The sequence below is a fragment of the Bufo gargarizans genome, chromosome 5, assembly GCF_014858855.1.
Source record: "Bufo gargarizans isolate SCDJY-AF-19 chromosome 5, ASM1485885v1, whole genome shotgun sequence".
NCBI classification, from domain to species: Eukaryota; Metazoa; Chordata; class Amphibia; order Anura; family Bufonidae; genus Bufo; species Bufo gargarizans.
Window position 1 is genome coordinate 8562909 of NC_058084.1, and position 17665 is coordinate 8580573.

At 43.6% G+C, this 17665-nt stretch overlaps 1 protein-coding gene across 1 annotated transcript in view; it reads right to left on the minus strand.

Annotated features, from left to right (window-relative positions):
• Positions 1 to 2962: 2962 nt before the first annotated feature.
• LOC122938209 (cytochrome P450 2G1-like) overlaps positions 2963 to 17665 on the minus strand; it is a 45051-nt gene continuing 30348 nt past the window's right edge. Inside the window, exons 4-10 of the mRNA XM_044293575.1 lie at positions 14724 to 14873; positions 13353 to 13513; positions 13067 to 13243; positions 12763 to 12904; positions 9581 to 9768; positions 9195 to 9336; positions 2963 to 3529 (exon numbers count right to left, since the gene is read on the minus strand). Coding sequence (XP_044149510.1) covers positions 3348 to 3529; positions 9195 to 9336; positions 9581 to 9768; positions 12763 to 12904; positions 13067 to 13243; positions 13353 to 13513; positions 14724 to 14873 — 1142 coding nt within the window. The 3' untranslated portion in view covers positions 2963 to 3347. The remainder of the gene's footprint in view (positions 3530 to 9194; positions 9337 to 9580; positions 9769 to 12762; positions 12905 to 13066; positions 13244 to 13352; positions 13514 to 14723; positions 14874 to 17665) is intronic.

Below are 17665 nucleotides of genomic sequence, written 5' to 3' on the forward strand. Positions count from 1 at the left end.
ACATTGTTTGAAGAACTGCCACGCCAGGGAACTCCTTGAAGCTGCCTTTGGGGTGCTCGGTCCCAGATGGCGGTGGCCAGTAGCAGGCGGACTCTCTTGGTGGCGGGTGTTCTGCTTTTGCCCACTGCTCCCGCTTTTGCTCCGCTGTTGGCTCGGTCTCAGCACTGCCTCTTCCTCCGAACTCTGAAAGTCAGTGGCACGACCTTCATTCCATGTGGGGTCTAGGACCTCATCGTCCCCTGCATTGTCTTCCAGCCAGTCTTCCTCCCTGACCTCCTGTTCAGTCTGCACACTGCAGAAAGACGCAGCAGTTGGCACCTGTGTTTCATCATCAGAGACGTGCTGAGGTGGTATTCCCATGTCCTCATCATCAGGAAACATAAGTGGTTGTGCGTCAGTGCATTCTATGTCTTCCACCGCTGGGGAAGGGCTAGGTGGATGCCCTTGGGAAACCCTGCCAGCAGTGTCTTCAAATAGCATAAGAGACTGCTGCATAAGTTGAGGCTCAGACAGTTTCCCTGGTATGCATGGGGGTGATGTGACAGACTGATGGGCTTGGTTTTCAGGCGCCATCTGTGCGCTTTCTGCAGAAGACTGGGTGGGAGATAATGTGAACGTGCTGGATCCACTGTCGGCCACCCAATTGACTAATGCCTGTACCTGCTCAGGCCTCACCATCCTTAGAACGGCATTGGCCCCCACCAAATATCGCTGTAAATTCTGGCCTCTACTGGGACCTGAGGTAGTTGGTTCACTAGGACGTGTGGCTGTGGCAGAACAGCGCGTCCTCTCCCAGCACCAGAGGGTCCACTAACACCACCACGACCATGTCCGCGTCCGCATCCCTTACTAGATGTTTTCCTCATTGTTACCGTTCACCACAATAAGAAAAAAATAATTTGGCCCAATGTATTGAATTCAAATTCAGGTCTTTTTTTTACAGACACCTAACACTATCTGGCTATCTATTTAGGTACCGTATTACACTAATACAGGCACAGCAGTAACCACAGATTTAGCCGAATATAAATTGTAGGCCTATTATTTAGGCGCTGGGTTACAGGTATACGTTTACGGACAGAATTAGACTTGGAAATGCACGGTAGCGTGTGAAGTTATTGAGGATGACCCTATCCGCACCTTCAATCTAATATACCCTTTTATGGATAGATTTAAACTTGGCCTGCTACAGCAGAAACCACTGATTTAGGGAATTGCTAATTTGGGAATTGTATTTTAACCCAGAAAAAAATATATCCTTTGCCAGACAGCAGACAGTATTACAATTGGCTAGCCACAGCTGAAACACCAGATTTAGGGTACTGCTATTTTGGCAATTGTATTTCACCCCTCAATAAAATAGCAAGCACAGCCAAGCCCCTGATGTAGGATATAGCCAAAAAAAACAACACACTATTGATGGTTAAATGTACTTGGTGGCAGCTTGTGCTGGCGCACCACAAGACGCAAAATGGTCGCCGATCACCCCAGAAAAAAGTGACAGAAAAACGCTCTGGGCAGCCTAAAAACAGTGAGCAATTCAATCATCCATAGCTGCAGATCGATCTCTGAATGAAGTCTTTTGGAGGAGTTAATCACTGCTTAATCTCGCCCTAACAGCAGCAGCTGCAACCTCTCCCTACACTGATCAGAGCAGAGTGACGGGCGGCGCTACGTGACTCCAGCTCAAATAGAGGCTGGGTCACATGCTGCACTGGCCAATCACAGCCATGCCAATAGTAGGCATGGCTGTGACGGCCTCTTGGGGCAAGTAGTATGATGCTTGTTGATTGGCTGCTTTGCAGCCTTTCAAAAAGCGCCAAGAAAGCGCCGAACAACGGAACCCGGACTTTTACGGAAATGTTCGGGTTCGGGTCCGTGTCACGAACACCCCAAAATTCGGTACGAACCCGAACTATACAGTTCGGGTTCGCTCATCCCTAGATGTGATGTCTGCATCGAAACGCATTGCCTTTATCTGATATTATATTCTATGCCTTTATCTATTTATAATAAAAAAAATAACATTTTTTACACTCCTTCCTTGGCATTTTTTTATTTATTTTTAGTTCCTGCATTTTAACATTGGGGATTGTCCTTCATCACCTGCATTGTGCTGTGCTTCAGTCAAGGTCTACTACTATATGCCCTAACAGCGTGGAGCTTGCTTTGCACAACAACAGGTCAGTGCGGAGCCAGGCAGCTTCCCTCTACCTAGCTTTATCCGGTAATGTGCTAAGTTGGCGCTATGTTTTTTTTTTTATAAATATACAAAGTACACACATTTATTCCTTTTTATTTCACAAAAAGATTTTAAAAACTATACTGTGGGTAATCACATTAGCTATATTTATTATAGCAGGGAATTTAGTGCGTAAAATATACAAACAAGTTATTACAGTATAAATTTTTTACATATTGTAGGTGTTCTGTCCTTTGTTACATAGTTAATACGGTTGAAAAAGGCATAAGTCCATCAAGTTCAACCAAGGGATAGGTGGGGACGCAAATCCCAGAGGGAAGTGAGACTCAGATTTCTACACATTTTTATAAGCATTAGTTTTTTACTTTTAAGAAATAATCTTTGCAAAACTGTCCACTGTTCCTGCTGTGACCACATCCTTAGGTAGTCTACTCTACAGATTCACAGTTCTTACAGTAAAGAAGCTTTGACGTCTTTGGAGACTGAGCTTCTTCTTCTCCAGTCGGAGGCAGTGCCCCCTTGTCTTTTGAGCACATTTCACATGGAACAGTTTTTCTCATTATTTTTTGTATGGCCCATTTATGTATTTGTATAGGTTAATCATGTCCCACCTTAGATGTCTCTTCTCAAAACTAAATAAATGTAATTATTTTAATTTTTCTTCATAACCAAGACCCTCCATGCCCCTTATCAGTTTAGTCACTCTCCTTTGTACTTTTTATTTGCAAAGATTTAAAGGGATTGTTTCACTTCAGCAAATGGCATTTGTCACAAATGAATATAACGCACTTACTAATGTATTGTGATTTTTCCATTGTGTTATACACTGCTCATTTACAGGGGTTACGACCACCCTGTTTTCTCTGGTGGCCAGGACTCTGGGGGCGTGTATAGTCACGCATGTGCAGAAATTCCTGTCCCAGCCATCTTGTATCGCTGGGCACAGCTGTAGTCGCGACCCCCTGGATACAAACAGTATATAACAAGATGGAAAATGAATCCAGCCAGCAAAGGAGACAATATGGACAATCACAATACATTAGTAAGAGCCTTGTATTAACTTTTTCTACATGATAAATGCCACTTTCTGTATTGAGACAACCTCTTTTAACTAATAGAGAAAAGCTTCTTTGGAGTACTTTAGTCATCTAGGGGTCACATACATCTGGTAGGTCCTTGGTACTACTCCATTTTTGTTTGGTTCTGGGGTTATTTCAAGATCCTCAGGAGCCACTTCTGATTTCAAGTAAAATCTTTGTAATATGGTGGTAAGGAAGAGGAATATTTCCATCCGTGCCAGACCCTCTCCAATGCAACTTCTTTTGCCTATGGTAAGGAGTGACATATAATGATAATTAGTTTGACATATTTGCAGTATAACGATGCTGATCACCTCAATAACTTATAATGGGTTCTTTTAGGTCCAGCAGAGTTGCCCATCATTTTGCATGGAGCTCTGCTTTTTCTGTCAAATATGATGGCATAGTGTCACGACCCTTGGTCATGGTCGTGACTCCTGTAACCGCACGCAGTTGCCTGCGGTCTTGGTGTTGTTGTCAATCACAGGTGAGGGCTTTAGTATGTTGCCTCACCTGTGGTTGCCGCTGGCAACATTGTGTATGTGGCAGCAGAGCAGCCTGAGCGGTGCTAGGCAGCTTGCTGCAGTTGGCATGCGGTTGCACCTGGCAACCTCTCTTTATAGGTGTGCCTTTTATCGGTGTGCACGGGGTGTTATATGTGTTGTGTGCACTTCCCCTTTAAGTTGATGTCTTCCCTTCCCTGGTGTTGGAAGGGTTAACTTCCTTCCTAGTGTGTGTGTGCTCTGGGTGTGTCTGACTGTGGGTGTGGCTACTTGGCCCTATAAAGCCTCAGTGGAAGGCAGTAGTCAGAGAGGGTGCTTCAGCCATGCTTGCTGGAGACATCCTCCTGGTTACTTGCCAGTGAGGGCCACCCTGGTGGTCATAAACGTTATGTCTGGTGTTAGTTTATGGTTTATCTGGTATTGCAGCATATGGTTTACTGGGTTCCCGTGTGATGTCTGTTGTGTGCTGTGTCCTTGGTGTTGGTTGTGGATAGCAGCACTTGCACGTGGGTTCCAGGTTGTGTGTCTGTGGCAGGGAAGTGTGGTACTAGTCTCACTTACCTGTCATTGCCATATGTCTGTTTATGTTTCCCCTTTCTATGTAGCTTGGCCAGTGAGACTCCTGTTCCTCCGTGTCTAGGAGGAACGGGTCGTCTTACCCTGCTCCTAGTCCAGGGCCACCCTGAGGGCGAGCAGGAATATCAGGTTCCGGAGTATGAGCCCTCCTACCTTCAGGGTCAGCTCATACGGATAGGAGACAGGGTCAGAATTAGGGATGTGTAGGAGGTGACCAGCTCCCTAATTCTCTGTCCTGGCCTTGCAGCAACTCCATCTGCTGATACCGCACGGCTGAGGGTTTTCCCCATCCTCAGTCGTGACAGTATTAGCAGATGGAGTCGCTGCAAGGCCAGGACAGAGAATTAGGGAGCTGGTCACCTCCTACACATCCCTAATTCTGACCCTGTCTCCTATCCGTATGAGCCGACCCTGAAAGTAGGAGGGCTCATACTCCGGAACCTGATATTCCTGCTCGCCCTCAGGGTGGCCCTGGACTAGGAGCAGGGTAAGACGACCCGTTCCTCCTAGACACAGAGGAACAGGAGTCTCACTGGCAAAGCTACATAGAAAGGGGAAACATAAACAGACATATGGCAATGACAGGTAAGTGAGACTAGTACCACACTTACCTGCCACAGACACACAACCTGGAACCCACGTGCAAGTGCTGCTATCCACAACCAACACCAAGGACACAGCACACAACAGACATCACACGGGAACCCAGTAAACCATATGCTGCAATAACAGATAAACCATGAACTAACACCAGACATAACGTTTATAACCACCAGGGTGGCCCTCACTGGCAGATGGTAAATAACCAGGAGGATGTCTCCAGCAAGCATGGCTGAAGCACCCTCTCTGACTACTGCCTTCCACTGAGGCTTTATAGGGCCAAGTAGCCACACCCACAGTCAGACACACCCAGAGCACACACACACTAGGAAGGAAGTTAACCCTTCCAACACCAGGGAAGGGAAGACATCAACTTAAAGGGGAAGTGCACACAACACATATAACACCCCGTGCACACCGATAAAAGGCACACCTATAAAGAGAGGTTGCCAGGTGCAACCGCATGCCTACTGCAGCAAGCTGCCGAGCACCGCTCAGGCTGCTCTGCTGCCACATACACAATGTTGCCAGCGGCAACCACAGGTGAGGCAACATACTAAAGCCCTCACCTGTGATTGACAACAACACCAAGACCGCAGGCAACTGCATGCGGTTACAGGAGTCACGACCATGACCAAGGGTCGTGACACATACATTTCAGCAAGAAAAGGGCACTTGTACTTGCCACTTTTCTGGGATTACTTTTTCCTCTTGAGATTGAATGCCATTAAAAAAAGAAAAAGAAAAATACAAGCCACGTGGTAAATGTGCCTTACATATGTGTGACACATAGAGCTTGTCACAACCCAGGCTAAATGGGATTTATGGTCCTATGTCAGAAGACATGGCCACATTGGCTGACCTCTTAGCTCATCTGAAATGATCACTAACTCCCCCTACTTGACCAAAAAAATCTGGCAAATTATGACAAGCTATGGAATATACAGTATACTAATCTACAGTGGGGAAAATAAGTATTTGATACACTGACGATTTAGCAATTTTTCCAACCTACAAAGAATGGAGAGGTCTGGAGTTTTTATCAAAGGTACACTTCAACTGTGAGAGACAGAATCTAAAAAAAAAAAATCACATTGTATGATTTTTTAATAATTATTTTGCATTTTATTGCGAGAAATAAGTACCTACCAATCAGCAAAAATTCAGGCTCTCACAGACCTGTTAGTTTTTCTTTAAGAAGCCCTCCTACTCTGCACTCATTACCTGTATTAATTACACCTGTATGAACTTGTTACCTGTATGAACCTGTATGAACTTGTTATAAAAGACACCTGTCCACACACACAATCAATCACACTCCAACCCCTCCACCATGGCCAAGACCAAAGAGCTGTCTAAGGACACCAGGGACAAAATTGCAGACCTGCACAAGGCTGGGATGGGCTACAGGACAATAGACAAGCAGCTTAGTGAGAAGGCAACAACTGTTGGCGCAATTATTAGAAAATGGAAGAAACACAAGATGACTGTCAATCTTCCTCGGTCTGGGGCTCCATGCAAAATCTCGCCTCGTGGGGTATGGATGATTTGAGAAAGGTCTGGAATCAGCCCTGAACAACATGGGAGGACCTAGTCAATGACCTGAAGAGAGCTGGGACAACAGTCTCAAAGATTACCATTAGTAACACACTACGCCGTAGAGGATTAAAATCCTGCAGGGCACGCAAGGTCCCCCTGTTCACACCAGCATATATCCAGGTCTGTTTGAAGTTTGCCTATGACCATCTGGTGAGAAGGTCATGTGTTCAGATGAGACAAAAATATAACTTTTTGGTATCAACTCCACTTGTCGTGTTTGGAGGAAGAAGAAGGATGAGTACAACCCCAAGAACACCGTCCCAAACATGAAGCATGGGGGTGGAAACATCATAGTTTGGGGGTGCTTTTCTGCAAAGGGGACAGGACGACTCTATCGTATTGAAGGGAGGATGGATGGGGACATGTATCGCAAGATTTTGGCAAACAACGTCCTTCCCTCAGTAAGAGCATTAAAGATGAGTCGTGGCTGGGTCTTCCAGCATGACAATGACTCAAAACACACAGCCAGGGCAACTAAGGAGTAGCTCCGTAAGAAGCATTTCAAAAATCTCTGGAGGGAGCTAAAACTCAATGTAGTCCAGTGACAGCCCCGAAACCTGAAAGAGCTGGAGAAAATCTGTATGGAGGAGTGGGCCAAAATCCCTGCTGCAGTGTGTGTAAACTTGGTCGAGAACTACAGGAAACGTCCTGACCTGACCTCTGTAATTGCAAACAAAGGTTTCTGTACCAAATACTAAGTTCTGTTTTTCTATTGTATCAAATACTTACCGTATTTTTTGCTTTATAAGACACACCTGATGATAAGACGTACCTAGGTTTTTGAGGAGGAAAATAAGAAATAAATATTTTGAACCAAAAGGTGTGTTTTTGGTAGGTTTTGAACTAATGGTGGTTTGTGGATGATGCACTGTTATGGGGGATCTGTGGATGACGCACTGTTATGAGGGATCTGTGGATGACACTATTATTGGGGATCTGTGGATGACGCACTGTTATGGGGGACCTGTGGATAACGCACTGTTATGGGGGATCTGTGGATGACGCACTGTTATGGGGGATCTGCGGATGATGCACTGTAATGGGGGGGGGGGATCTGCGGATGATGCACTGTAATGGGGGGGGGGGATCTGCGGATGATGCACTGTAATGGGGGGGGGGATCTGCGGATGATGCACTGTAATGGGGGGGGGGGATCTGTGGATGATGCAATGTTATGGGGGATCTGTGGATGATGCACTGTTATGGGGGGATCTGTGGATGATGCACTGTTATGGGGGGATCTGTGGATTACACTGATGGGGGATCTGTGGATTACACTGATGGGGGATCTGTGGATTACACTGATGGGGGATCTGTGGATTACACTGATGGGGGATCTGTGGATTACACTGATGGGGGATCTGTGGATTACACTGATGGGGGATCTGTGGATTACACTGATGGGGGATCTGTGGATTACACTGATGGGGGATCTGTGGATTACACTGATGGGGGATCTGTGGATTACACTGATGGGGGATCTGTGGATTACACTGATGGGGGATCTGTGGATTACACTGATGGGGGATCTGTGGATTACACTGATGGGGGATCTGTGGATTACACTGATGGGGGATCTGTGGATTACACTGATGGGGGATCTGTGGATTACACTGATGGGGGATCTGTGGATTACACTGATGGGGGATCTGTGGATTACACTGATGGGGGATCTGTGGATTACACTGATGGGGGATCTGTGGATTACACTGATGGGGGATCTGTGGATTACACTGATGGGGGGATCTGTGGATTACACTGATGGGCATCTGTGGATTACACTGATGGGGGATCAGTGGAATACACTGATGGGGGATCTGTGGATTACACTGATGGGGGATCTGTGGATTACACTGATGGGGGATCTGTGGATCACACTGATGGGGATCTGTGGATTACACTGATGGGGGAGCTGTGGATTACACTGATGGGGGAGCTGTGGATTACACTGATGGGGGATCTGTGGATGACACTTAAGTCATCCACAGATCCCCATAAGTGTCATCTACAGATCCCCCATCAGATGCATCAGTGTGGAGGGAGGAGGCGGAGACACTCATGGCAGGGCACGGTGCAGTGATTCTACTCTAATACACCGGGCCCCGCAGGTGTTAATTACATTCAATCCGATCCATATTTTAATGTATACCGCACTGTTCTGTACTTACTGTAGTACCGTATATATAGCATTAAGACGGCGCAGACCGGCAGCTCCCTCGGTCATGTGCCGCCTGCCCCACCTGCTGCAGCTCCCTCCTCATGCGCTGCCTGCCCCGCCTGCCTGTTCATTCATAAAGTGAGATAGGCGGCAAAGTATCCACTTTATAAGACGCACGGCCATTTCCCCCCCACTTTTTTTTGGGGGGGGGGGGGGGGGGGGGGGGAGTGCGTCTTATAAAGCGAAAAATATAGTATTTCATGCAATGAAATGCAAATTAATTATTTAAAAATCATACAATGTGATTTTCAGAATTATTTTTTTTTAGATTCTGTCTTTTACAGTTGAAGTGTACCTACAATAAAAATTACACACCTCTCCATTCTTTGTAGGTGGGAAAACTTTCAAAATCGCCAGTGTATCAAATACTTATTTTCATCACTGTATACTGGTGCAAAAATGTTCATACATATTACCTAGGGAGAAGGGTACAAAGGCCTCATTCTTCTGGAAGCTGCCATTCTCATTCAGAAAGTTTGTAGGATCAAATTTTTTCGGGTTCTTAAAACATTTTGGGTCCTTCAGGACCGAGGTCAGCATGGGGAAAATGACAACACCCTGCAAACATGAATAAGAGAGCATGAACTTTGTTTTAAATATAAAAGTACATTTCACCAGCAGCAAGATATCTTGAGGTTTTGTAGGGTTCACCATCACATTACATTTCTGCTGTTTGTGGGTGGCTTCTGGTTTACTCACCTTAAACGCCATACATCTATTTTTTTTTCTTCAGATTTCTGTGCATATTACAATTTTGCTAAGTTTGAGGATCACATAAAGTCAGTAAATATAAAAAGCTGACCTTGGGAATGTGGTATCCTCTGAATGTAGTGTCTTGACTGGTTGCGTGTGGAAGTCCCAAAGGTGTGATGTCAGCAAACCTCTGAATTTCATGGATGACAGCATCCGTGTATAGCATCTGGACTCGATCTTCTACAGAAGGACATCGATTCTGGCCAATCACCTGATCTATCTCCTCATGAATCTTTCCTTTGGCACATATTAAAAGGTAATAAACACAAGTCAATTCTTTATTGTCTGTTTTCGTAATTGAGTGTGTATTTTTGAAGAGCATCGTAGCACTTGGTGCCAGGAAGCGGTCAGTTTCAGGTGCCAACATCACCAAAGATCTACTTTTTCTGGATTAATCCACATGTCCCTTGTACTGGAGTGAACACGTATTAAGCAGTAACTGTTGGTGAGAGGGCTCATCAACTACTACAGCATCTATACATGATATCTACTTGGAATCCAGAATTTCTGTAGACCTATTCCTATATCCCAAAAAAATACTACAAAATGCCTCTAATTTGGCCAAAAAGAAGGGTTTACATTAAATTTTAACTAGGCTGTATAACTTATCCTGTTGTAATCTCTTTTCCCTACTAATTGGTGCCCAGAATGGTTGTCTCTCTCACTCAGGAGTAGAAATGGAGCAGCCAATGCTGCAATGCATCATGGCTCAAAATTTTGTAACTGAAATTAAAATCATTTCGAGATTTTTGTGTAATTACTTTTACATTACAGTTTAATGCTAATTACTAGAGATGAGCGTATTTCATATTTTAAAATTTGTTTACGCTTCGTTTACTGGTAAAAGGTGAATTGCGTTATGGATTCCGTTACCACAGACCATAATGCAATTCTATGATGGAATGCCTTTAGAGGCAATCCGTTAATCATTCCGTCATAATAGAAGTCTATGGTCCGCAAATTGCCTCTAAAGGCATTCCATCATAGAATTGCGTTATGGTCCGTGGTAATGGAATCCATAACGCATGTCACCTTTTACAAGTAAACGAATCGCAAACGAATTTCATAACCAGAGATTTGCTTATCTCTACTACCGTAATTACCACCAAAAAGTTAAATGGATTTTTTGCTTTCCACAATCTCTACTTGTTAGAAGTGGAGTTTAAAAAAAAAAAAAAATGATTTCAAAGTGTCTCCTTCAGGAACCCAGCTATACTCTATGGTGAAACTATGGTCAGTAAGTATTCGGTTTCCCTGCTGCCACACCACAGGGGAAAGTGGCACTACACAAGTAATGGGCTGTTTGTGTGACACAGGACAGGATTAGTCCTCCAGAACAAGAGAAGCTCCTTGTCGATAGTCTACATGTTGGCCAAAGGTGTCTCTTTTAGCTCAGAAATGGATACATTTCAAGTATTTTCTAAGACTACTTAAAGGGAATGTGTCATCAGACAATGACCTATTGTTTAAATCATGTTTTTATGTTAAAGTATAACTGCCATTCTATTTTTATTTTTGTAATATGTAGCGGCAGTGATACTAACCATTTTTGTAATATACTTTAATTACTGAAATCATACATTTCTATTAGAACAATAGCTCTAAAGTGGCCCATTTTGAGCCTTAGCGACGCTCCTCTGACTTCTGTTTACATAACAGTGGAGACTTGCTCAACACTGACTGTGTTATGTAAACAGAAGACAGAGGAGCGTCGCTAATGGGCAAGAAAAAAAGTAAAAAATGGCAAGAAAATGTTAACTAACTTTTCAATGGATTTCAATGTTTTGTGTCACAAGATATCAGAGATCACACTGTGACGTGTTGTGCTGAAGAACAGAAGAGCCACCAGGATCCCCAGAATTCAACTGGGGACCACAAAAAAAGAAAAGAACCACAGTGTACTCCTGGTTGTCATCTACAACCCACAACTAGAGTTACTGAGGAAAACTGCTAAAAAATTACATCATGTCCTACATAAGGAGGACCAGCTAAAAAGCATTTTCCCAGACTCACTCATGTTACAGGCAATCTCCAAATCTGAGGACTGTTCTGATCAGGAATTCATTGCCATATATTACACAGACAGGAATGTATCCCTGCAATGTAAGGAAATGCAATAATTGTTCCCATGTAATGACGAAAGACAAGATCTGTATTCCCAACACGCATATACATACAATAAATGTGTGTAGTTTTCACACTTGCAACTAAACCTAATAATAGGCGCTACGTCTTGGCCTGTAAAGATTACTTCACTGCAGTTATCTGCTTATCATTACAGGCAGGATTAGAATGACAGATATGAACTATATATCTCAGCTTATCTACTCCCTCTTGACCTCCGTGAAGGTCACACAGCATGGCTAGGAAACTCTCCCATAGAAGTCAGTGTCTATGGCCCATAGTGGCTGCTATAAAGCATATTTCTAAATGCTGTTAAGAAAAGCTCAGGCAAGATGGTCAAACCAGAAAAATCTGTGATCAGAAAAAAAAAAAAAAAAAAACTGTTAGAAAAAGGATATCTATTGCTACTTAGTTTGAACTAGCATAAACAATTTAGGTGACACATTCCCTTTAAGGCATGGATGTCAAACTCATGGCCCTCCAGATGTTGCAAAACTACAACTCCCATCATTCCCTGATAGCTGTAGTATGCACAGGCATGATGGGAGTTGTAGTTTTGCAACAGCTGGAGGGCCACGAGTTTGACATCCCTGAAGGTCTCCCACTTTTTTTCTACTGTATGGAATCTGTGATCTTAGACTACCACCAAGAAGTCTGCAAAGCACCTTTAAAGGAGCTTTCTGGTACTTAGACAGACAGGTCATCAATATCAGATCAAAGGGGGTCTAATACTCCTAACCCCCACTGATCAGCTGTTTCAGGTATCTACAAGTGCAGAAAACTATACAGTGGACGAAAGTCTCTGTCTACTAAGTGAATACTAGTGTCGATATACTACAGCCCAGCAGCTGTTCACAAGAACAGGAGCTTATCTGTAGTAACCCGGCAGGTGTATACACAGTGGACAGAACCTTGTGCATCCAGATCTAGCCACTGTATAGTTTTCGGTGCCAGGTTGCCAAAAGCAGCTGATAGATGGGCATGTGGGTTATCAGACCCCACTGATCTCATAATGATGGTCTATCCTGATGACAGTCAATCAGTATCCAAGTACTGGAAAACCTTAAGTTTTCACAACCCTCTGATAGGATATTAATACATTCTTACTTTGCACATTGGGGTATTTGAGCAGATAGAGTAAACCATATTTCAGGGTTGTGCTTGTGGTTTCTGTGCCAGCAAAGAAGAGGTCCATGACCGTGCCAAATAAATTATCAAAGTGGAATTCTGTTTTCGGATTGTTCTTCTCCTGTAATATCACAAAGTATTTGGGATTATTATATATGTCTATCATAGGCATTGTGATTGGTCAACTCAATATTAGGCTATATAGATACTATGAGAACTACAGTAGCTTTCTTTCTTTTTTATTAAAACATTTTACATATAGAAGTAAAGTGTTAGGTGTCACCTCCTCCATCTTTATTAAGAAGCAGTCAATGAAGTCCCGAGGACAATTAGGGTCAAGTGTCGCTTTGTGGCTTTCCAAGGACTCTGCAACAAAGTCTTTAATTTTTTCTGAATTTGTAAATATCTTTTGGTGGGGTCCGGGAAGAAAGTGGAGAGTCTTGGGAAAGATATTGAGAAGCTGAAAAAACAAGTGGAGAAAAATTCTTTCAGTATGGTCCTTCAGAATTCATTGGTATTTGATATTCTTACAACCTCCTGATCTTACCAAGAGTAACATGTTAACTTACTATTCCCCAAGTGGAAGACATAAGTAGGAACATCTCTTTTATTAGGGTAAGAAGTGTCCTGAACTTATCACCTTCATAGTCAAAACGTTCTCCAAACACTATTGAGCAGATAACATTGGACACTGCCAAGGTCAGCAGATATGTTGGGTCAAAGGGCGTTCCTGCAAGGAAATATGAATATTTATTTAATCAATGACTTGAGAAACCTCTCTCTCCCATACATGTAGATCATGTAAATGTAGTGAATGGGGAGAAGGATGAAAGCCATTGCCAGACACCTCTGCCAGGAAGATTTCTCCTGAAAACAAAAGGAGAAGGCAGTTAAAATCCAGTGTGCCTAATCTTTAGGCTAATTTCACACTACCAATCTGGCAGGCTGTTTCGGCAGATTAACAACCTCCCTAAGTTCCCAAGTCCAACAGCCAGATACTGCCGCATTCCTGCAGTTTTTGTCAAGCTGAAGGATGATTCCTACCAGTTCCCATTATACGCAATGGGCTCTTATGGCAAGTGGCCGATCTGGAGAGCTCCAACAGGCTGTTCCTCTGCCGAAACATCCTGCCATATTGCTTTAATGCTAGTGTGAAAGCCTTAGCTCTTTCAACATCTCCCCCGGCATCAAACATAGATTTATTATGTATGGTCAGCTTTACAGTCCATATCTTAGCAGAGTTCATCACATCCTAAATCAAAAATTTGGGATTTTTATTAGAACCAGGTCATATGATGGGCATGATGACATTTGGGCAGCACTGGAGCCCTAGTTTCTGCCCATTTCCCAAAGACATACAGATAGGAATTAGGGAACTTAGATTGTGAGCTCAATTGGAGACAGTAAACAATGATAATGCCATGCCCCTGCTGTATGTGCCGGCATCGGTGAAAACACCGATGCTGGCGCATTAACTGTAGCTGTGCCGCAATCAGCTTTGACTGTGGCATGTGCGGGGTGAGTGGAGGGAGGGAGCACTGTGGTGACAGGGACCCGATGGCTGGGAAGGCAGCCCCGATTCCTTCTATAGCCATCATAATGCCTTCCATGAAAGCCTGTGAGATCCAGCCCCCTGGGTCTCACAGGCAAGCAGGCTGTAAGTGTATTACACTGTGTAAAACACTTGCAGCCAATGCAATACAATTAGAGATGAGCAAAGTTTTGAAAAATTCTATTTGGCTGCTTCGCCAAATTTTACTAAAAAATTTGCTTAGTTACGAATCTGCCTGACTTTTATATGTATTTCTATGCTGAAAGAATCTTCTCAAAGAAGAAGTTGCTTCGAGAAGTTTTGTTTTGCTGTGGCCAATTTCCAACATAATTATCTAACTGTTTAACACCTGAAGTCACAAGCTTTTGATCTGTATATATGTGCTTACCTCCATTCTTCCTAATCTCTTCTGCCAAGTAACGCGCCTCCTCTTGTATACGTTCTTCAATGCTCCTCTTCCCCATACCAAAATTTCTCAGAGTAGAAAGAGAAAACCTGCGCAGCTGTTTCCATCTCTCGCCATTGCTCATTATCACTCCTGAGAATAAAAATCAATAAACATAGATATACATTTTTGCCCAGATTCTGCAATGATGATTTTTTTTTTTACAGTTGTTTATAGTGGTTGGAGCTTTATTTTCTGATACAGAGCTCCAAATAACCTGCAGAGCCATAGATTTAAAAGACAACATTCTAACTTCCTGCAGCCACCACTAGGGGGAACTTATGAGCTTACTGCCAACAGTTTTTGTTATTGTGTTCAATCAATAACAGATGCAAAATGCTACTTAGCTCCCTCTAGTGGTGGCAGCAGGGAACCAGAACATTTAAAATGGTTCTGTGAGATTTAAGTACTAATGACCTATCCTCTGAATAGGTCATTAGTATCTGATCGGTGGGAGTCAGACACCTGGGACCCCCGCAGATCAGCTGTTTAAGAAGGCACCGATGCTCCTGTGAGCACTGTGGCCTTCTCCCTGCTCACAAAGCACAGCGCCGTACATTGTATAGCGGCTTTTTCATGGTATCGCAGCTCAGCCACATTTACTTCTATGGGTTTGAGCTGTGCCTAGGCCATGTGACCGATGAATTTGTCATCCCTAGCGCTGCTGCTGACCATTATGAAGATATATTAAGAAATTAGCCAAGGCAAAATTTGTCACTTATTTGGATTTGAAGACGCAGCAATACTCATGTGAGTGCTTCTAGTGCTTGAAAATAATTTGTGCGCCATATAATTTGCAGCGGCCGCACAACGTGATTACAACTGCTCTTTGCATTTACTTTAATTGAACAAGTAGTTGTAATTACACTACGCTGCCTATACAAGCGGGATGATGCACAGGTAATTTTAAAGAGGAAGCAGCACTCGCAAAAGTGCTGCAATCCCTTGAAGCAGCTCACTGTCAAGATCCATTCACACATCCGCAAAATGGGTCCGCATCCATTCCGCAATTTTGCGTAACAGGTGCGGACCCATTCATTTTCAATGGGGCCGGAATGTGCTGTCCGCAAAAAATAGTAGAACATGTCCTATTCTTGTCCGCAATTGCGGACAAGAATAGGCATTTTCTATTATAGTGCCGGCGATGTGCGGTCTGAAAATTGCAGAATGCACATTGCCGGTGTCTGTGTTTTGCGGATCCACAAAACACATATGGACGTGTGAATGGACCCTAAGGAATGATGGGGATCATTGGATATTAATGAACTATCCTGAGTATAGGTTATCAATATTTTAGTCCAACAACTTTACCATACCATATTTTCTTATTTTCAGCTCATGCTACCTGCTTAAAGAGGGTAGTCCACGGAAAAAATACTATAGTTTTCAAACCGGCACCTGGATCTAAAAACTTTTTTAATTGCATATAACAAAAAATTTGGTATAGTCACTGAGTTATTCAATAAAATGTATCTGTATAGCGCCACCTGTTTGTTCTTTTTTTCATTTCTTTGTCCTGCTCACTGAGATGGTCGCACATGCTCAGTTTCATGCTTCAACTGCTTCCTGAGCTGTGATAGGGAGAGCTGAGACACGCCTCCTGAGCTGCAGCATAATAGACACTCCCCTTAATCTATCAGCTTGATATAAATCTAGCAGAGCAATGAATGGGGAGTTCTCTGAAACCATGTGAGGTACAGTACAGACCAAAAGTTTGGACACACCTTCTCATTCAAAGAGTTTTCTTTATTTTCATGACTATGAAAATTGTAGATTCACACTGAAGGCATCAAAACTATGAATTAACACATGTGGAATTATATACATAACAAAAAAGTGTGAAACAACTGAAAATATGTCATATTCTAGGTTCTTCAAAGTAGCCACCTTTTGCTTTGATTACTGCTTTGCACACTCTTGGCATTCTCTTGATGAGCTTCAAGAGGTAGTCACCTGAAATGGTTTTCACTTCACATGTGTGCCCTGTCAGGTTTAATAAGTGGGATTTCTTGCCTTATAAATGGAGTTTGGACCATCAGTTGCGTTGTGGAGAAGTCAGGTGGATACACAGCTGATAGTCCTACTGAATAGACTGTTAAAATTTGTATTACGGCAAGAAAAAAGCAGCTAAGTAAAGAAAAACGAGAAATGAAGGTCAGTCAGTCCGAAAAATTGGGAAAACTTTGAAAGTGTCCCCAAGTGCAGTCACAAAAACCATCAAGCACTACAAAGAAACTGGCTCACATGCGGACCGCCCCAGGAAAGGAAGACCAAGAGTCACCTCTGCTGCGGAGGATATGTTCATCCGAGTCACCAGCCTCAGAAATCGCAGGTTAACAGCAGCTCAGATTAAAGACCAGGTCAATGCCACACAGAGTTCTAGCAGCAGACACATCTCTAGAACAACTGTTAAGGGGAGACTGTGTGAATCAGGCCTTTATGGTAGAATATGTGCTAGGAAACCACTGCTAAGGACAGGCAACAAGCAGAAGAGACTTGTTTGGGCTAAAGAACACAAGGAATGGACATTAGACCAGTGGAAATCTGTACTTTGGTCTGATGAGTCCAAATTTGAGATCTTTGGTTCCAACCACCGTGTCTTTGTGCAACGCAGAAAAGGTGAACGGATGGACTCTACATTGTCATGGTCTTACCTTCTTACTGTTCTCCTTCGTTTGACATGTGCTGGCGGCCATCTTGGTTTCTGGGTTTCTTGTAGCCTCCCACCCTGCGGCTTCTCCTTCCCACTGGGAGGAGCTGGATGCCTAGCTCATATATATAGGAGGTCTGTGGCTTCAGTTCCTTGCTTGGTCCTCCTGTGTTCACATGCTTCTAAGACTGCTGCTGCTTCTGGTTCCTGATCCTGGCCTCGTCTGACTACCCCG